The sequence below is a fragment of the Epinephelus moara genome, chromosome 24 (genome assembly GCF_006386435.1).
Source record: "Epinephelus moara isolate mb chromosome 24, YSFRI_EMoa_1.0, whole genome shotgun sequence".
Classification (NCBI taxonomy): Eukaryota; Metazoa; Chordata; class Actinopteri; order Perciformes; family Serranidae; genus Epinephelus; species Epinephelus moara.
This window is the reverse complement of record NC_065529.1, coordinates 10,262,210-10,282,841: the sequence shown is the minus strand read 5'-3', so window position 1 is coordinate 10,282,841 and position 20,632 is coordinate 10,262,210. Positions and strand designations below refer to the sequence as shown.

The 20,632-nt window shown below is 39.8% G+C and overlaps 2 protein-coding genes across 8 annotated transcripts in view; both read left to right on the top strand.

Moving 5' to 3' along the window:
• The window catches only part of plxnb1b (plexin b1b), a 167,070-nt gene extending 155,488 nt beyond the window's left edge, over window positions 1–11,582 (top strand). For all 6 annotated transcript variants that reach the window (XM_050036910.1, XM_050036911.1, XM_050036905.1 and 3 more), the window contains 9 exons: window positions 1,974–2,077; window positions 2,184–2,268; window positions 3,605–3,771; window positions 4,378–4,538; window positions 5,608–5,755; window positions 6,044–6,108; window positions 7,159–7,234; window positions 7,316–7,390; window positions 8,037–11,582. In XM_050036910.1, coding sequence (XP_049892867.1) covers window positions 1,974–2,077; window positions 2,184–2,268; window positions 3,605–3,771; window positions 4,378–4,538; window positions 5,608–5,755; window positions 6,044–6,108; window positions 7,159–7,234; window positions 7,316–7,390; window positions 8,037–8,141 — 986 coding nt within the window. In that variant the 3' untranslated portion in view covers window positions 8,142–11,582. The remainder of the gene's footprint in view (window positions 1–1,973; window positions 2,078–2,183; window positions 2,269–3,604; window positions 3,772–4,377; window positions 4,539–5,607; window positions 5,756–6,043; window positions 6,109–7,158; window positions 7,235–7,315; window positions 7,391–8,036) is intronic.
• Window positions 11,583–13,737: 2,155 nt separating this feature from the next.
• si:dkey-19e4.5 (UBA_like_SF and PTH2 domain-containing protein) lies at window positions 13,738–19,386 on the top strand. Of its 2 annotated transcripts, none has more exons than XM_050036950.1 (7): window positions 13,738–14,212; window positions 15,117–15,230; window positions 15,627–15,698; window positions 15,810–15,884; window positions 16,138–16,235; window positions 17,616–17,730; window positions 17,946–19,386. In XM_050036950.1, exons 2-7 carry the CDS (start codon window positions 15,123–15,125, stop codon window positions 18,030–18,032), a joined length of 555 nt encoding a protein of 184 aa, XP_049892907.1. In that variant the 5' UTR covers window positions 13,738–14,212; window positions 15,117–15,122; the 3' UTR covers window positions 18,033–19,386. The 2 variants fall into 2 exon arrangements, with proteins under 2 accessions (XP_049892907.1, XP_049892906.1); XM_050036949.1 differs by lacking the exon at window positions 13,738–14,212 and adding an exon at window positions 14,267–15,006.
• The last annotated feature ends 1,246 nt before the right edge of the window (window positions 19,387–20,632 follow it).

Below are 20,632 nucleotides of genomic sequence, written 5' to 3'. Positions count from 1 at the left end.
AAACAAAGCCAGGACACCCAGTAGCTCAGTGGTTAGAGCAGGCGTCCCATGTACAAAAGCATTGTCCTTGCTTCAGCAGCCATGGTTTCAATTCCAGCCTGCGGCCCCTTGCTGCATGTTCATAATTCATAAAATCCTACCTACCTTGGCTTAGCATTTTTAAGGCTTTTGAAAGATTGAATTCAGACATTCTAGTACTGACTAAGGCCTTATTTTTTGATTAATTCATTCAATACCTTTTAAGACTTTTTAAGGATCCGCAGGAACTTAATAGGTTTCATTTATGTAGGAATATGGTTATTAGAGCGAGTTTGGTTCATCTACATTTTGCCAACAGGAATGTGCAAATATAAAGTAAAACAATAGTATTAGGTTACGTGGCAGGTTTAAAGATTTGGAACATAAGACATGGAGAAGCAAGCTTGCCTTGTTTTCGACAAATAGCAATTAAAGGATGGATAAATGAAATCAGAAATAGTGTATGTTGCAAAATTTACACAGAATCCCTTTGTTAAAGATACAATAGCAGTATGGTATATGGAACATAAACATAGAGGCAAAACACCAGCATTATCCCAGTTTACTCCAAACTGGGGTAACTGACTTCACACCTGGTAAGAGAGATATGAGCTTCAAAATCTGGGCTGAGAAAGGCCTGTGTAAAATTGAAAATTGCAGACCTATTTGATAATGGCATTCTTGTGTCCTTTAAAGATGTTAGACAGAAGTAAGACATCCTGCCAAAACATTTTTTAAATATCTGCAGATTAGAAGCTACATATTTAAAATACAAAAATCCTTATCCTTACCTACTCTCACCTCTGTGGAAGAAATAGCAGTAAAACACCACTCCAAGAGGGGCCTAATTTCACGCTTTCATGAAACAGTCATGGATGGCTCTCAGATCTCCTTAGAAATTAAAAGATTTGCATGGAGTGAGGACTGAAACAGTGAGATCTCAGTCAAGGACTGGCAGACGATCAGCTTAGAAGCTCAAACACCTTCAGTAAATACCATTTTAAATTACTACAATATAAGTGGATAATGAGAATATATCTGCTCTAACCGTGTTAAATAAATTCAATGCTCGTACCCCTGACTAGTGTAATAAATGTGGAATAAAGGGTACACTGTTTCATTGCCTATGGCACTGCCCGCATATATGGGCTTTCTGGATAGAGGTTTTGGATATCCTTTCACATGTCACATACATAAAGTTATTTGTGTGCCCCAAACTGCGTAGCCTTGTTTTTTTTTTTTTTTGTTTTGTTTTTTTTCGTAAATTGTAAACTAAGTAAGGTAGATACAAAAATGGCACTCTATTGCTAATCACAAGCAAAACACACCATAGCCAAACTCTGGAAATCTGCTATCAGACCAAGTTTACAACCTGCTTACCAACCTGTCTCACTCTACTGCCCTGGAAAAACTTTCTTTAATGATTAGGGATTAATATTCTACCTTTGACAACATATGGGGACATTTTATGACATTTCTACAGGAAGTCTTCTTGCCTTACTTACTATTTGTTGATGAGAACATAATTATGTGCATCTCCATTTGCTGTTTTTTCTGTTTCTTTTTTTCTTTTTAGACCATCAGTATTTTATATTTGGATGATTCCTTACTGTGAATGTTCTGTATTGTTCCTTATTTGTTTTCTTTTCTTTCTTTTTTTTGTAATACCTGAAGTATATAAAACATCCAATAACTAAAACCTCACAAATTCAAATTTAAGACTATTGTTGACTTTCAATGCCTAATGTTTATGAAATTGAATTTAAGACGTTTTAAGACTTTTTTAGGACCTGCAGACACCCTGTGAAAGTGTGTATGCACACACTCCATTTTAAAAACATGACATTTAGGAAGTCTCTCACTTTGTTTTGTCACGGCACCAACAATCATGTTCGCACACTTTGAAGGGTTTCCACACACTGTGCTGAGTGTCTGCTTGTTGCCTGATTGTTCAGAGTGGCGGTCTGGTGTTGCTGGTCATCTCATTCTGTCAGACGAAGACTTGACGTCTGTGGTTCAGGGAAACTGGAAACGCCTCAACACACTGCAGCACTACAAGGTCAGAGTCCACGCTTCACTGACACATTATTACTCACTCACAGTCAAAAATAATAATAATAATAATAATAATAATAATGATAACTGTATACTGTGTTGTTCATCAGGTCCCAGACGGTGCAACAGTAGCGCTGGTCCCTCGCCACACCAAACACATTCACCATGACAACCACGATTATGTGGCAGGAGAGAGTGAGTTAACATGTGAACAGCACTGTAATAATAAATCCAAAATAAGTTTCTTCTCATGGCGATCAAACTGTCACCCTAACGTCCTTTTTGCTTCTACTAAACTTTCACCCAGTAACATTTCTGCTGTCACCATACCACTCGAATGTGTGAAGTAAATCTATGCAGCAGAAATGTTTGAGCATATCTTGCAGTGAAAATAGGTCATTTGGGCTATTGCTGGTGTGTATAACTTGGGCTCATTGTTACTGATTTTAATCATGATTCACACAAAGACCTTAGAGGTTAGAGCTGGACTTTATGTCCCAGGCTTTGAGAGGTTGTAGTGTTAAAGGACACAATTCTGCATGGATTAAAGTAAACAGGGTCATTCAGAGTCCCTCAAGTCACTCAACCAATAAACAGTGAAACTACAAAGTGATTCTGCTGAAAACAGAATTTTCATAATCCAGTTTTCACTCAGATTTTTTCTTCTTTTTTTTTTATATTCAAAGTGAATCCCTAGAAATTCCTATTATTGTTTTTGATAAAACACACACACAAAAGAAAAAGTGGGGTGTCTACTAATCAGAAGGCCACTGGTTTGATCCTAGCCCCCCGCAGTCTACATGTCCAAGTGTCCCTGGGCAAGATACTGAGCCTCGAGTTGCTCCTGATGGCTGTGCCATCAGTGTGTGAGTTTGTGTGTGAATGTTTATCCCTCCTGATGAGCAGGTGACACCTGGCATAGTAGCCTCTGCCACCGGTTGTAGCAACTCACAATGTAATAATTAAAATGTAGTAAAAGCTCATGATGTTATAATCAGCACATAATGTAATAACAGTTTTGTTGTTGTATAATGTTGAATAATGTAATAAATTCAGTGCATAGTGTAATAACTTAAATATGAGTACTCTTCCTGTCTTCTTAAAGCTTAAGAACACTTGTAGTTTTACATGATACAAGTAGTCTTTAAAGGAACTGGACTTTGTGTGTTTGGTCTAGAGGATACCTTCATCACTCAATTCCAAATTGATAAAGCCTCTTGGATGTGTAACACAATTCAGGACTACAGGAATATATGGGTGATTCTCAGCATGTGAAATAGTTGTTTGCTTTCCCTTATGCGCAGTTATAACATTATGTTATATCAGTGTATGGATGTGTGTGAATGGGTGAATGCTGGCTTGGTTTTCACTTTGGTTTCACTTTGTTAAGACTGGGAAATCTTAATTTAAATGCAGTCCATTGACTATTTACATGAAAATAGTGAGCTTTCATTGTGTCTGATGGGGAAGCAGGGCACCACTGCTCAGTGAATTCCACTAAATAAAGCTTTTGAAACTTGGACCTGTGCAGAGACTCCGATGCTGGAGGATGCAGATGAAGGTGGAGTGAGGCTGTGGCATCTGGTGAAAGCCAGCGAGGAGCCTGAGCTGCCCAAACACCGCCGAGGCAGCCTCAGGGAGAGAGAGAGGGCCAAGGCCATCCCCGAGATCTACCTGACCCGCCTGCTGTCCATGAAGGTACACACACACACACACACACACACACACACACACACAGATACAAGGTTAGGTTTCCATATAGCTATCAAGTTTTTTTGTTTGATTTTTTTCTTGTGAGTGTTGCAAAAATGTTCTAACACTCACAAGTCCATACTGAGAGCTGGTAAAATGTTTTATTATTCTAATAATTATAGAACCCTGTGATGTAGTACATTTCTGGAAATGTATTGTAGCCTTTATCTTATAAACATTGCTAAGTAATTATTTATACAATAATTGCATTACTTTTTAATGGGTGAAATAATGTTTCCATATCAAACATGTGCAAAACTATTTTACAATATTCAGTAACATTTCACCAATGATGTTCATTTCTATTCAGCTGTATGAATTTGGTACATAGTCATTTACATGGGAATCAGACAACAGTCACATGTATACAAGTGCATACTGTATATACATAAACAGCAAACCACTTGATACAGGTTTCCCACAGTGAACACACAGACACACTTCCTGTAATTGGTACACTGTTGCAAAGTAGCAAACGAACCTCTGCACTGAATCGTTCTGACTCCCTTCCTCTTCCTCCTCCTCCTCCTCCTCCTCCTCTGTGTTCTTTAGGGAACGCTGCAGAAGTTTGTAGACGATCTCTTCACAGTGATCCTCAGCACCAGTCGTCCCGTCCCGCTGGCTGTTAAATACTTCTTTGACCTGCTGGACGACCAGGCGGGACAACATGGCATCTCTGACTCAGAGACAATACACATTTGGAAGACCAACAGGTGAATCATAGACAAGGGATGGGACAATATACGATTTTATTGCGGATAGCGATATTAAAAAAGCACACTCACAATATCAGTATAATTGTAAATATCATGTCCAGCAAAGAGCCTGCTGGGCAACCATCAATGAAAAGCCCAGTTTAGACCAATGAACGTTCTAATTGATTGATTAATTGGTGTTGGTTATTTAAATTATTGTGTCGTGTTTATTATGAATACAGTCCATCCCATGATGATTTTGTTTCTGTTTTTTCCATTTCATCACTACTACAAATGCAACTGCAGCCAGTATCTCACTGTCCTTATTCATATTTTAAGAAGCTACAAATTATATACAGCCACAAATAAGCCTGAAAAGCTGGAAATCAGAATGGAAGTACAGAGAGTTGTTGCATAGAAATGATAAACTGTCTCATCTAGTTGCATTGGTGTGAACCGGCAGGTTTTTAGAACATTACAGAACGGCACATTGCAAATAGCTGCCTGTTTCAACTCCTCTCGTCACAAATCTTCGGTCTGAAGTGGGCTGAAAAGACACTGCAAAAACAGGCTGCATACACACCAACCTCAAAAAACACAAATGATCTTATTCAAGCATCAGCATATTTCATAATGAAACATATAATGCCATTTCAAATAGTTAAAAAGTCTGGCTTTTTAAGATAGTTTGTTCTTCTCTAAAAAGGCTGTTCTCTAAATAAAGGTGTGTGTCCTATCTGTGATGTAATGAAATATTAGTCTCTTAACAGAAATAAAGGAAAAGTGATTCCAGTATGTTTAAGTACCATTTTAAGAGTTTTATGCATATTTTGATGATTATCAAATAAAAATGTGAGTTGCAATCATTTTGGCCAGGGTAATCGTTAGATGAAAAGTTGATATTGTCACATGCCTAGTATGGACTCACACAAACACAAAGAGCCAGGTGTTCCCGTGAAGAGATGAGGATGACATTGTCCATAAATATAAAGTATTAAACTAATGAATAATTAATTCAAACCACTTCAAAGATGCAAACTGGATCTTGAAACAAGTTAGCATTTCAATGTTTCCACTGTGTCTCCAGTCTCCCTCTGCGTTTCTGGATCAACATTGTGAAGAATCCTCAGTTTATCTTTGACGTCCAGGCGTCGGACCATGTGGACGCCGTGCTCTCTGTCATCGCCCAGACCTTCATGGACTCCTGCACCATCGCTGAGCACAAGCTGGGACGGGTAAGGCTGGATGGGGGAGGGAGCAAGTAGAAGCTTCATGCACATTGGAACTCAGAGAGGATCAATATTGAAATATTTGTTTGTGGTTCTCACTCTGCTGTTTTTCTGCAGTTACAATTCAAACTGAAACAGATGGCTTTTTCAGATGGAGAAAAAATTGAGGCTGTAAATGATGTGTCTGTTGCAGGTGGTGACTTTACAGCAGTCCCAAATAGAGTTGATGTTAAGACACGCCTCCTGTCCCTCTTTCTCTCTTCACTTCTCATTCCCTCTTTTCTTTTTGAACAGGACTCTCCCATCAACAAGCTACTATATGCAAGAGACATCCCGCGCTACAAACAGATGGTAGAAAGGTGGGTTCAGGTTTAAAGTGGCAACCAACAACTCTTCAATTTCCCCTTCACCAACATTTTAAAGTGGTATTGTTGTCGGCGCCAATTTCGCAAAGATAACCAGATTGCTTTCCGTTTTCCTCAGAGCCAAGCAACAAACACGGTTTCCATCAGTTACTTTGGCTGTTCCACCGTCCGCCATTTCTGCTATTGAGCGTAGTAACTACAGAGAACTTACACTGATACTCTTTGGTAATTGGAGATAGCTATTGATAGCTACTGGGGAAAACAAAAGCACTATCCTCTTCTTGTTTTGGTAGCACAATGGCTGACGCACTTCCTATGCTCTGTTAATGGAGCCTTCGGGAGATCGTAGCTGGTGGCAGACAGCATTACATAGTGAGGGCAAGGCTTATAGGGAACCAATTGTGTCATTAGCCTTATACGCCTTACATCAGGCAATCAGCATTTATTTCTTAATGACAAGTTAGAGGGATAGTTCAGATTTTTTGAAGTGGGGTTGTATGGGGTACTGATCCATAATCAGTGTATTACCCACAGAAGATGTCTGTCAGCACGCCCTGGTTTAAATAAGACAGCAGGTGTGCCGACAACGGAAGCTAAGCTGCTGTGGACAGAGGCAGCAACAAAACTTATTTAAGCCACTTAAAAAAAATCAATATCAGTGTATGTGTACACTATATTGAGAGTATTTTCACTGCTCTACCTTTCTGTCAAACAGCCCAATTATCCCTTTAAACCAAAACACTAGTCTATTTCCACTGTAACTAAGCTAGTAAAAACTTATTATGAAACAGCACTTTGGATAATATGACTCATATGATATTTCACACCAAATAAAATGAATCTATTTTGGAATGCAATTATATAATATCCATTGCTCTGTAGTATAATAAATAAATGACAGTATTAAAAGTCTTCTTTGGTTAAAGATGGATTTTCTCTACATTTATAATGCTCTCTTTTATGAAATCTGCTTTCATCAGCTTATGAAGCAGTTTGTAATGTCAGTAATGCTTTTGAAGTTGATCATAATTGCCTTGGTTGCAGGTACTATGCTGACATCAGGCAGACCATATCAGCCAGTGACCAGGAGATGAACTCAGCTCTGGCTGAATTGTCCAGGGTGAGTGCAGCCACAGCTCAGAGCCCACACTACAGAGGAGCACAGTATACAGACATCTAACCTAAAGGCTTTGTTTTTCAGAACTACTCTGGAGAGCTCAACTACCTGGTCGCACTGCACGAGCTTTACAAGTACATCAACAAATACTACGACCAGGTGCGTGTATCACTCAGTCTGACTCAACAGACCAGGTGTATCATCATGGCACAATGCAAAGATATGATCATGTGCACAGAGGAGTTGTATTGCATTGTTTTTGTTCCTGTATGCTTTTATTTCTGAACCTAATAAAGTGCAGCAGAACAGTGTTCCTAAGGTCATGAAATTTCTGGAAACGTGTGAAAAGGCCTGGAAATGGTTTGGAATTGACAGACTGTTTTAGAAAAGTTTTTAATATATATTATTTTGGCCAATATTTAAAGTATGTTGAGAAAAATCACAAAACATGTTGAATGTTGAGCGTTATGCGTTCCTTGTAAAACTAATTTCTAATCTAGTGCTGTGCTGTGCAACAGTTAAAGCGTCACTAGTATCATGTGATACACATAGACCAGATCAGCATTGTATCATCACCACGGGCATCCTTCACACTGAGATCGGAGGCACACTAATAAATGTGAATACTCAATTTACAGTGTAGCGAATAGCTATAGCCTGTTAGAAGCCTCTGTAGCCTCTGTGCTTAGAGCCTCAGTTTAGGTAAGAGACAGAGTAAACCATCTAAAAAGGGAATACATACTACTCCTTTTCAGTTTTTAAAGACTGCCGATTATAATTCCCTGTGCCATCTCCTTCTTATCAGATCATCACAGCGCTGGAGGAGGACACTACGGCCCAGAAGATGCAGCTGGGCTACAGACTGCAGCAGATCGCAGCTGCCGTGGAGAATAAGGTCACTGACTTGTGACAGAGGAATCACCCAGCAGAGCTGTGGCAAACGGAGTGGGCTGGCAGGAGGAGGAAGAGGAGGAGAATTAACAGATTTGCACCCTGCAGGTTGAACTGAAAAGCAGGAAAGCAACAGACAGACAAATCAGAAGCTTCCTTTCAGGAGGAAGTCTTGAAGTCAAGGAGTTTTTGAAGAAACTTTTTAGGTTTGTGTAGAAGTTCACATCCCAGCATCTGTCCTGGTGGTGTTGGCTGTGGATGACTTTAGTCTGGACACTTTGAGCTCTCTGTATAAGCAGGACAGCACACAGACACTGGACGAAGAAAGAGGGGATGTGTAAAAGACACCAGTCAGGCCTGCTGTCCCTCCTGTTGACTGTATGTGGAGATATTTGAAGGAAGAACATGTGCTGGACTTCCAACTTAACGGTCTTACACAGCAGTGCTCATGTAAAAGAAACAGCTGCTTTACAGACAGCTGATCTGATCTGAAGACTGATTTCAGTGGGATTTTATCTCACTGTGACCCCCTGGAGTGAATTTTTAAAAGCGGTACCTCTTATGCCTTGTGTGCTTCTCGCTGCTGTATGGTCTGAAGATATTCCTTTGTGTGTGTATGGTGATTTCTGTGTGTATGAGTGTGTGTGTGTGTGTGTGTGTGTGTGTGTGTGTGTGTGTGTGTGTGTTTGCAGTTATCCATATTGCCCTGGTTATCAATCTACCCCTTGTATTGTGACATTTCTGGTTTCTAGTACAAAGTATTGAAGTAACTGGTTCTCATATTTTAGATGTTACAGTCAGCAGTATTCAGAAAACGGTGAACTGAGCTTCAATATTATTTCTCTGAAATGTTTAAGAATGAAACCTTCGTCACAATGTTGTTTGCTTGAAGGGACAGTTCACCTCAAAATCAAATTTACATGTTTTTCCTCTTACCTGTGGTGCAGTTTGTCAGTCTACATGTTTTGGTGTGAGCTACAGAGTGTTGGAGATATCAGCTGTAGAGATGTCTGACCTCTCTCCAGTATAATGGAACTAGATGGCACTCTGCTTGTGGTGCTTAACACACCAAAAACATACATTTGATAAACTCAACATCAATGTCTGTACAGAAATCATGACCTGGTTACTCAAGATAATCCACAGGCCTTGTTGTTACCAGGTTTATGCAGGAACTGTTTTCTTTTTACCAAATTAAAGCCACGAACCGCATCACCGCACAAAAGGAAGTGTGCATCTACTCATGGACAAGAGTGCTCATGCCCATGACAGCACAAGATGTAGATATTAATGGAATCCTAGGTGAGCTAGCAGTAGATACACGCTTCCTTCTGAGCAGTGATACGGTTGGCAGGTGTAGTTCAGGGTTGGAAATGAACTTTTCTGTCCACCTGTGGTCACTGTGGCTGGTGGATTCCAAAATCTACCAGACCCTCAATAGATTACCGTCGTTTTTTTGTGTGTGTGTGTGTGTGTGTGTGTGCGTGCGTTTTTTTGGCTGTTGGCTGGTACTAATGTCCAACCCTGGTGTAGTTCAGTAGAAAGAAAATAGTTACCACATGAGACTGCTCACAACAAGGTCTGTGGATTATCTTAAGTAACCAGGTCACGATTTCTGGAAAGAGACATTGCTGTTGAGTTTTTCAAATGTCATTTGTTTTGTTGCATTGAGCACCACAAGCTGAGTGACATCTAGTTCCATTGTATTGGCAAGAAGGCAGCCATTTCTACAGCCGGTATCTCCAACACTTTGTAACTCACACCAATCTATCTAGATTAACAGCACTACAGGTAAGAGGAAATTTTGTGAATTTTTAATTTTGGTGTGAACATCCCTTTAAAACCAATCGCTGAGAGTCTAACAAGTCACTGCCACTCTACCTCAGCCTACTCTGCTGCATCAGATACTCCTTTTTTCTGTAATATTGGTGACCCAACACTACTATGTACATTTTCAACCAGCTACAACTACCAGTATAGCAGCACAGCACAGATCTACCCTCATTAACATATACAGTAAGGCCTGCAGGACATTCTCATTTGCAGAAGTACAAACACACAGAGACATTTCAGATGTTTCCAGCTCATTATTTTCTTTCCTTTGTGTGAGATTGTAAATCAGAACCTGCTCATTGGAGCAGGTACTTAAGGTACTTAAACCCCGACTGAGTGACAGTTTACTCTCTTTTTGTTTCTTGCTTTTATACTTATTCATGTGGATGTGTCTATAGTGTACAAGTCACTGGAAAGATGTTAGAGGAAAAGTAAAAATCCTTCCATAAACTCCATGAAGTGGAATCTTAGTGTGCACCACTGTGTTTTATTGTATAAATCCATCATATGTCTGTTTTGTACATTTTTAACATTCCTTTTAGGTTTTGAAGAATGCATTAATCATGATTCACCTGGTTCCAATCCAGGGCGAGGTGACGATATGTGTTGGAAGTGTTTTGGTGTTGACATCATGGTTGGTATACAGTTCTTGTATTGAACACAAGGTGGCACTGCTTCGTGTGCTGGAGGTCTGTATGGCATTTTATTTTTGTCAAATTAATACAGGTTATGTGTTGATTATACTACTACTGTCCCAGTAGGTATAGTTAATCTTGTTACACTGTTCTGCTGTCAGTTAGAGCACAGAGACCTTATATACATGGGTTAATGTTTGTTTTGCTTATTTAAATGACAAAGACTGAGATGGGTTAGTTGGGCTGGGTATGGTTGGACATTTGTTGCTGCTGGTCTTGTGTCAAACTGTTTCCCCTTTTAAAAAAATGTTTCCCAGAGCACTGCCCTTTGTGGTTGGCTTTATTTAGTTAATAATTAGGTTATGGTTAGGCATTGCAGAGATAAATGGTTGGCTTCAGATGACTGCAAGCAAGGGGAAACCCATATTAACAGGGAGACAGACTTTGTGCCAACTTTGATGCTGAACAGTTTGTTAATTCTCAAGTAAGTGATAGAGACACAGTGTCTTTTTTATTTTAAAAGTATGAAGTTTGATACCCAGCCCTCGTCATCAAAAATAGATGAGAGTGATAAGGATTTCAAAACTGCCTGACCTTAAATAGTATTGATGTGTGTCATTCCAGGTCCAGGCTCAGCATGTCAGAATGTAGCCCATAGGTTCATTATTACATTACTTAACACCCACAAGCAACTAATGAGTCATATGAACAGATGGTTTGTTCTGTCATACACTGTCAGTTCAGACAGGGGTGAAAGCCCAATGGTGATAAAGACAAGCCATTTGAGGGAAAACTATAACTGTTATTAGGCTGTATAAAATTGGCAATGTAGAGCAGGCTCTGCAAGGAGCGATTTTAAGGATGTTTCTTATTTTGTGTGTTATATCATTGTACATACTGATTTAAAGTGTAACTGTAGTGATTTAACATGTTTAATAACAGAAGGTGCAAATTCTCCCAGATGCTGATGTAATAAAGTATTCTTAAAATTATGTATTGTGTGTCTTCGTTTTTCAAAGAAATAACTTTCACATTGATGCTTATATGTACAGTAAGTAAATGTACTTCAAAATAAAGTTGTTGTTTTTTTGTTTTGTTTTTTACAAACTTGACAGGTTGGCAAGTCACTTGAGGTCCATTCAGAATGGACCAGTGGCCCACCAGTTGGTAACCACTGGTGTTAATTATCTGGGTCTAGATTATCTAGTGATGTCCAGGTTCAGAAGGCAGAGATTACCATGGAGATCAGGAGCCAAGATGTAGCTAATCTGCTGAGTCAATCAACTACCGCCCTTTATACAGTTTATCATTACTCAGCTGCAGGAGCGTCGCAGCTGGGGGGGGAAAGTGGGACTGATTACCCAGGGCCCCAATGGCAGGGAGGCCCTTGAAAAGCCTGGAATTAAAAGTTTGGTTTTGTTTTAAATTGTTGATTTGATAATTAAATTGTTTTGAGGTAATTAGGAACCCTTTCACGACTTCAACTTGTACAGAATGCTGCAACCCGATTTTTAACAAACACGCCCAGACGTGAACACATCACTCCTGTGCTGTCGTCACTCCACTGGCTTCCAGTTCGTTTTAGGATAGATTTTAAACTCCTGTTGTTTGTTTTTAATGCCATTAACGGCCTGGCTCCTCCCTACCTGTCAGAGATTTTAACTATCCGTGATAGTGGCAGGACCCTGCGTTCATCTGGTCAGCTTCTTTTAGAGGTCCCAAGGTCGCGATACAAAAAATGGGGTGACTGCTCTTTCGCTGGTGCTGCTCCAAGTTTGTGGAACAAGCTCCCCCCTGACATTCACACCACTACTGATCTTAGCCTTTTTAAATCTAAGCTGAAGACCTACCTTTTTAGAATGGCTTTTAAGTCCGACTAGGGCTATCCTTTTTTAGGTTTATTTATTCTGTTTTAATGTATTTTATCTATGTTGAAAGGCTTTTAATACCCTGTAGCACTGTCGCACTTTCCATTGTTTTTTTTTTTGTTTGTTTGTTTGTTTTTCCTTTTATGTATTGTTGTTTTTTTCATTGTTATTTGACACTGTTGTTAAGCACTTTGGGTACCTTTGGGTTTTGTAAAGGGCTATAGAAATAAATGTTGATTGATTGTTGATTGATTAGTGCCCTAACTAATTTAAAATTGGCTGAATAAATCGGTTGAGCGATTGATCTAACCCTTTAAAGGAACAAAATGGTTTAGTCCAACCCTGCACTAGGATTCTTGTCTAAACACATCTAAAGTTGAGGGAGTAACTGCCTACGCTGCTGAAGCACCAACACACACTGTCATCAGGGTTCCTGCGGATCCTTAAAAAAGTCTTAAAAGGCATTGAATTTGTTAATCCAAATATAAGGCCATAATTGGTATGAAAATGTCTTAATCTGTTAAAAGTCTTTAAAATGCTAAGATGATGTTGCATTGTAAAATCTCAAAATAACTGGTAACATCTATCTTAAATCCCAGATGCCTGTCACATTAATGCTACCACATCAGGATAGCAGAACCAACAACACTCATATTTTGTTTTCCAGCCAAGATGCTCAGAGCAGACCCTCGGTCTGCTAGCTAGCTGTCACTGTATCGCAGACAGCATGGGGAAGTGCAAATTCAACGAAAACTGACTTTTGACCAAGATTTCACGTCTTGGCTGAAACCAGGACAAGACAATGCATACAAGGCTTATTTTACTTTATGCAAAAGGTTTTTCCAAAGTTTCTTACCTCAGTCCTGTTCTACCCTTGTCTCTGCCACAAGTCAAAGACTTATGTGTTTTATGTTACAGTAAACATTTGGGCTAAAATGTCCCCAACCCTTAGTCACTGATTTCAGTTAATGGGTTTTTTTTGTTTGTTTTTTGGTCTTAAATTTCATTCCAAGTGGCACTAAAAAAGCCCCAAGCTTTAGGAACCCTGGCCATGTCTTTTCCCAAGAAAGCATGTTCCAAAAAAGAAAAGAAAGAAAGGAAAGGTAAAGAAGGTAAACCGACTTTGTGAGAAAAAGTAATTAATTAATAGGGGGCAAAATTTGGTGCTATGCCCCTGCCTCTGATGGTGTAAACTATCTGGGGCTAGATTATCTGGTGCTGTGCGTGTTTATGAGGTAACGTTAGATATTACTGTGGAAATCAGGACACTGAGATGTTGCCAGTCTACCGAGTCAATCGACAACCGACGTTTATACAGTTAATCGTTACTCAGCTGCAACAGACAAAAAAAAAAAATTCTCGCCTGTTCCCAGGTTGAAAATATTTCGAGGGATGGTCATTGTAGATTTAGTATTTAAAAAACACTGTAATAATTATGTTATAATAAGATTATAAAGACACAGCTCTGCGGTGACAGTACATACGCGTGATGCGCCCGCATATCCTTACCACATAATTAATATCACCAGAAAATCTGTAACGTTAACGCCACACTCGAGAAGAGGCAGCACCGTGTGCCAACAAACACAAGGGTCCAAAATGGAGTAACGCTGAAGACAGCACAGTCGGGAATCTCACTGAATGTAATTTCACATTCGAACACAAATTGTTCCGTCGCTGGTGAAAATAAGGACTTCTAGAAACCGCGGGGAAATCGCCGTCGTTGCTGCTGTGGAGCTAGCTGCGCAGAACAGGTAACTACAGGCAACTTGCTGGACTGAAGCTAGTCCTGTTAGCGGTAGCGTCTAATGCTAATGTTAGCTACCTTTGCGACAACAACTGTCGAGTCAGGGATGTTGAAATAATTCTCTGTCCAGACAGCATTGACGTTAAGCGTCTTAATGCAATTTGTGACTTGTGCTGTTAACTTACTGAAATAGCATGGTAACGTTAGTCCAAACGAAAGCTAACGTTGCTAACGTTATGTTAGCTGCTTTGTTTGCGATGCTAACGCTAATTTGAATGGTGTGTAGCTAACGTATGTAGTGAGCTAACAGCTGTCATCCAGCCAAACCCAAAGTTAACGTTAGCTGGCGCTTTCGTCAGCTAACCTATAGCTTGTTTCGTTGCACTGTGTTGCTGTCTGTTAGGGTAGTGTTATGTTTGGTTCTTCCCATATTCCCTACTCGACCATGAAAATAACGTCATATCACTCTCCATTAAGCTTTAATACGGCCTTGCTTGGAGAGGTGAACTAATGTATGCCGTTTTACCATCCAATTCAGTCAGGTGAAAACACATTGTGACAGTTTAATGTTAGAAATAATTCGTGTAAAAATCTAGCAATTAAAGGCTGCAGGCCTCAGTTCATTCTATTAGCGTGTAACGTTAGTGCTAATTCATATGTGCAAATCATATATGCATTCAGAGACATGCATCATATTGGGGAGCTGTTTTATAGTAGCATGACGAATACATCCGGAGATGTTTTAAAGTGCTCTCTAAACAGCACACAGTTATTGATATGTTTTTCCACCGTGGACCCCAGGTATATGTGACATGTATACTCTCATGTTATCAGTTTTTGTTATTTCATGTTCATGTTTCATGGGTTAGTGCTGAGCAGGGTGTTCACTGTTGTTGTTTTCCTTATTACAGTCAAGAATGGAGCCATCAGAACAGTCAGGACCAGACTCCGGCTCTCAGGATGTCAACCCTGTTTTTCTGCAGCAGCTCAGAGAGCTGGACATCCCAGAGGAGGCAGCCAAGCAGGTAGGACAGTCCACTCAGGGTGGAATGCTTACTTCAGCATTTAGGCCACATTTAAATCAACATTCAATGATACTTATGACTGGAAGAGTTGCATCTTGCAGTTGTATTCAGCCAGATCTCATCATTTAAACCTTATCAGTTACATCCTAATTTAATGGTGTCTTGATCAAGAACACACAGCCCCCACCAATGGCTGAGTATCCCAAGTAATAATTCAGTATTAATTGAGCAGAGCCAGTGAAATAATTGTGTAAAAAAAGAAAAAAAAACTTTTGACTGAATACATGTATGGCTTAGTTTATCATTTGTCAGGCAAAATGAATGGTAGGCTTGGACACATTGTTATCCACTACTTTGTTCTCTGACCTTATTTATTGTTTTTTTTAATCAATCCAGGCACTTCTTCACACTCGGAACGTGTCTGCCGAGGAGGCGGCAATGTACTACTTCAACAAGCTGGAGAATGAGGTGCCCATAAGCTAGCCTTAGTCCCCACAGGTACACCTTGGTACATTAGACCTTGTGGAGTTTGTCCAAAGCCAAATCTCAGTGTCTCTTCTTGTCTGCTCTGACCCTCAGGAGGAAGGAGACGATGACCTCATGTTCAAGATGGTGTTTGTGGTGAACATGGACCTTGCCATGGGTGTTGGAAAGGTAAGTCCAGTGGTGCCGATGTGGACAGTGGGGGATATTGTTGTGTTCAAATATACAATCTATCCTACAGAATGTTTTTCCACTCAAAAACATAAAGGAGAACTTTTTTGTGCTGAGTTGTCTTTTTTCAAGTTCAGTGTGTGTATTTTTATTTGAATGCGGTCAGAAACAGCACATAAAGACCATTTTTAGTACAGCTGAAAACTGACTGATTTCTGTGTAGGTGTGAATTCAGTGCTGTATGTTTGTGCAGGTGGCGGCTCAGGTTGGTCATGCTGCTGTGGGTTTGTACCAGGCTCTGCAGGAGAAGAACAGTTGGAGGGAGATGGCCTGGAAGTGGGACCACAGTGGGTAAGGCTCGGACAGTATGTTGGTTGAGAAGAGATGCCCTGAAACGTCATGTAATTGTTATGTACCTTTAATTTACACAACCCCTCACTTTGTGGTGATATTAGTTCATTGGCAAAGCCAAACATGAATTTACTGGTTCACACTGAATACGTGCATATTTTAAGATGGTGTAAATCTTTGGTATTTTACTTGCAGTCACCATACTTTTAACAAGAAATATTTAAAACAAAGCAAATGAGTTGCAAGGAATGCAACTGAAATTTAGCAATCTGAAAACAATTCATAGTATAAATTTTAACAGTGCCATTGCATCAGCTTTTACACTTGTACAGAGTTTTGCAGTACAGACATCTTCTACATCTGATGTTTTTCTTAAAAGACCATAGTTAAAATATGGCATGGAAAGTAAGTGTCCATATCTTAAACTCTGCTATCTTCAGCATCACAGTTTATTTCAGGAGCTGCATGTTTTACTGCTGCTGTTTGCAGAAATCCATTAATGCTCTAGCTGGTAACATTTATTAATATAACTCTCCGTCATATTTGCTGACACTGTTACTATATCCACACAGTATTACATGGAACAGATCATCTGTGAAAAAAAATCATCTTCCTCCTCTTTATAGTACTTCTAATGGCATTACCGGACATCAATGACCAATCAGAGCTGAGCAGTCTCTGACTGCAGCTCACTATGAATCAAGATTCCCTGACTGCATCGCCTGTTTCTCACCTCAGATGTTTTCAGGAACATATTTTAGTGTACTGTTTAGCTGTAATATGATAAAGTTTGCTCCAGAAGTACTGCCTATTGGTGCTTCGTTAGGCTCAAGTGCATGCAAGTGATTCTTGCAAATGCCAGTTCACTATGAGGAGGAGGGACAAGATTTTTATGTCAGAATATCTATCTCATGCACTACTGTGTGGATATAGTGACAGTTTCAGCAAATATGACAAAAAGTTTACATAAAGGTTACCAGCTGTAGCTATAAGGCTCCAGTTCCTTAAGTGTTTATATACTTGTCTGTACATTTCAGTTAAGGTTTGCTTAAACGCTTGCCACCCTTTCATCTCTTGAATTAAAAGAAAAAAGGCGGTCCTTACACTGTCTCTGGATAGCTGTCCTACCTTGGCTTTTTTCTTTCTGCATCATTGTTCCACTATCTGTGTCTGTATTCTGGCATCTTTCTGACCTCACACACTGGATTCTGTCATTGCTTGTTTTGTAGAATTGCTCAGTTCAGCCAAGTATGTCATAGCTGATGTTGTTGACTGCAGATTTTGTCAAATGTATGTGTACATTTATTTATAATATTTAAGTTAATTCTAATTAACACAGATGACAAATAAATACAATAAATGTGCATGGTGTTGATACAGAGCCAAGAAGGTGGTGGTCCAGGGCACGAATGTGGCTCATCTACTGGAGCTGCAGGCCCTGGCCATGAGCCTCAGCCTGCCCACTTACCTGGTCCAGGATGCAGGGCTTACCCAGGTGAGAGAACAAGCCATTTTCAAAGTAATCTTATGTGTGAATTTCTTTTGGAGGGACTAGTAGTCATTCCCAAAATAGTGTCAAATTATTGGTATTAATATATGTGCTTAAAAATATACTAGATTTTGTCAGTGTTTCCCAGTGCCTTGACATGTTGAATCTCAGCACAAACACCCTTGCCCCCTTCCCCTTTTCTCCCCTCTTGTCTCTGGCAGGTGGAGTCTGGCTCCCGCACTGTCCTGGCCATTATGGGTGAGGAGGAGATGGTGAACAATGTCACTGGGAGTCTGAAGCTGCTCTGAGGGGCTCAACCGCACTGTGGGGGAGGCATTGCTCCGCAGCGCCACAGGACATCCAGCAGAGGGCGGCATTTCCCAGTGGGAGGGAGAGTCTTGGCATGCAAGCCTGTAACAACCTTTTAAAAAAAGACCTGGAGAGGGAGGGAAAACAAGACATGTCCCAAAACCAGAAAACAAACACCCTCAGCCATTTGTTTCCCTTTCATTCTTTGTCTGAGCCGCTTAGTTGGCCATTAAGAGGAGGAGGGGAGAGAGACTGGTTGTTCACAGGGGAACGAGCAAAAGCAGTTGAATTTTCTTTTTCTGGTGACCTTTTTCTTTCTCAAACAGGCCACCTACTTAGAAGAGAGTCTTATTAGAAATCTTAATCCATTTTCAAACACATCTAGTCTGTTGTCCAGTTGCAGATAATGGCAAATTAAAATCAAGTATTTTTGGTGGTTGACCAATATTGTAGTTTTGCTTATGCAAGGGGCTGTGTACTTTAGACTATACATAATGTAAGTATAATTATACCCATAGCTGATGTAGTATTTCCCTGTCGGATTCACTACTCCTGAGTGAAGGGTAACTTATTAACTGATATCATGTGAACACTCGTTTTTGACATTTAAATCATTTTGTGTCTGTATGCAACTAATCTCCCAAAGATCCCTATCCTATAGACTCAGTAACATTACTCATTATTGATAAATGGCTATATTTTGTATACATATGCCTGTTGGGGGCCATATACTGTATAATCTGTGGTGTGCCATCCTAAACAGTATGCACATTTACTGGACTTTGTTGTATTGTTTTTTTTTCTTTGTGCAGAAGGAAAAAAAATTCTAAATTATAATTTTTGGATTTATTAGTAAAAATCTGATGACAGGTGAGAAGTTATGAGGAGCCAAAATGTCTGGGCCTAACTTTATGCACTCTGACTGCCTGCAGTGGATAGTTTACACTAATGAGGTTGATCAAATTACAGCTTGACAGAACGCAAATAATTGTGTGTGTGACAGTTATTACTTGGTGAATAGTCTTGCCCACTAATAATCTTAATACACAATGAATGCTGTGTGAGCTATTGTGTGTCTGTGTTCTCACTAACATATTTGTAGGCATGAGCTGCCTCTCCCAGAATTCTTATCTTAATGTCAAAGATTTTATTTGTAACCGAAATCTTAAAAAAAAATGGCAGTGGCATGCATGCAATATGAAATGTACATTTGAACAGACCGTTGGAATCCCAAAGTTATGTCAATTTTAGTAACATGTCCACACTTTGATACCTCCTATGTTATATAGTCATTTGTGTGAGTGCTTCAGACTATGGAGACAATTAAAAATGCCTCCGGTTAAGTAACAAGCATCTTGAATCGTGTTTTTTACTTTACAGACTCGGAACATACAGATTCTGCATATGAAAGAGATATGCTGGAGCTCAGGCAGTGAAAGCAGTGTGGGGGAGGGTTGAACGCAGCCATATTGCAGTGCGTGGTTTGGACTGGCCATATGACATTGCTTTTTCACCGCAGTAACAATGGCAGTATTGTGAAATATGGCCACTGCCTACCACGCGAGTCCGGCTGGAAGGCTTGTACACTGTCCTTCAATTAACCTCATGACGTCCTGTCGGAAATGATTCTGGTGGTTGTGGTTATAAAAAGCACCAACTAAAGAAAATGCCACAAAAGGACGGAAAAGCTAACGTTATTCTTAGAAAACCTATACTTAAAAATATATACACTGGTGAAATTATGAGTCGAGTCAAATATAAAGAAGTTGATTCCCTAATAATATACCTTGACGGTTGCTATAGGGCAAGGCACCTTTATATAATGAATGCATCGGCTATTGGAAAGATAGTCTGGTCCGTGGCTTAGCTAGAGTGTGTTAGCACTTTTAAATTTATGGCAAAGTACCTGATTTGACTCTGTAAGTATTACCGTGCCTCTTGAATTCCATAACATACGACCGTTTGATGGTCTGAGTGTTTAAGTTATGTCCAGAGATAGTCTACATTTCTGCCACAATAAGTTACAAGCTCAGTATTATACATCCGTACTGCATTGTTCGGCCTGTATCTTAAATGCATATGTAGCCATACACACATATATCAAATACAACCATAACCATGTTTACTGATTCTGATTTCTACAGCTCGGACTTGTAATCGACTTTATATGGAAGCCCCAGAGCCGCAATGTGGCAATTTTATTATTCTGCTGTCTAACTTCGTCGCTCGTCAGACCTCTGCAACAAATGACGTTGGCGTTTATCACCACAGCCAATCAAAGTGCCCCCCCAAGTCTCATGACAGGACAAGAAACCAATCGTGTCATTATGACTATTTGTTTATAAATATCGCAGTCCAATTGCCAAGAAAATATGCTTTACTTGTATCTGTTGAGAATGACTATTCCGCTCTGTTTGTAGATCCAGTGTGAGTGGTGAATAAACGACTAATTTTAAAATATTTGCTGAGAATCAAGGGCTGCGCCTCAATTCTCTATATGTAACCGTCACAACAACGGTTACGCTCGTTTCTTTTCGCCCGTTCCTCTGGTACATCACCCATGAAATAGTTTATTGAGCCGATGCTGATAGAGGTATTT

Excerpts from the sequence above, each read along its gene's own strand:
- si:dkey-19e4.5 (XM_050036949.1), top strand. The coding sequence starts at position 14,983 with ATGTTTTTCCACCGTGGACCCCAG. Across the intron at positions 15,007-15,116 it reads TTTTCCACCGTGGACCCCAG|TCAAGAATGGAGCCATCAGA; the intron begins GTATATGTGACA and ends TCCTTATTACAG. Across the intron at positions 15,885-16,137 it reads TTGCCATGGGTGTTGGAAAG|GTGGCGGCTCAGGTTGGTCA; the intron begins GTAAGTCCAGTG and ends ATGTTTGTGCAG.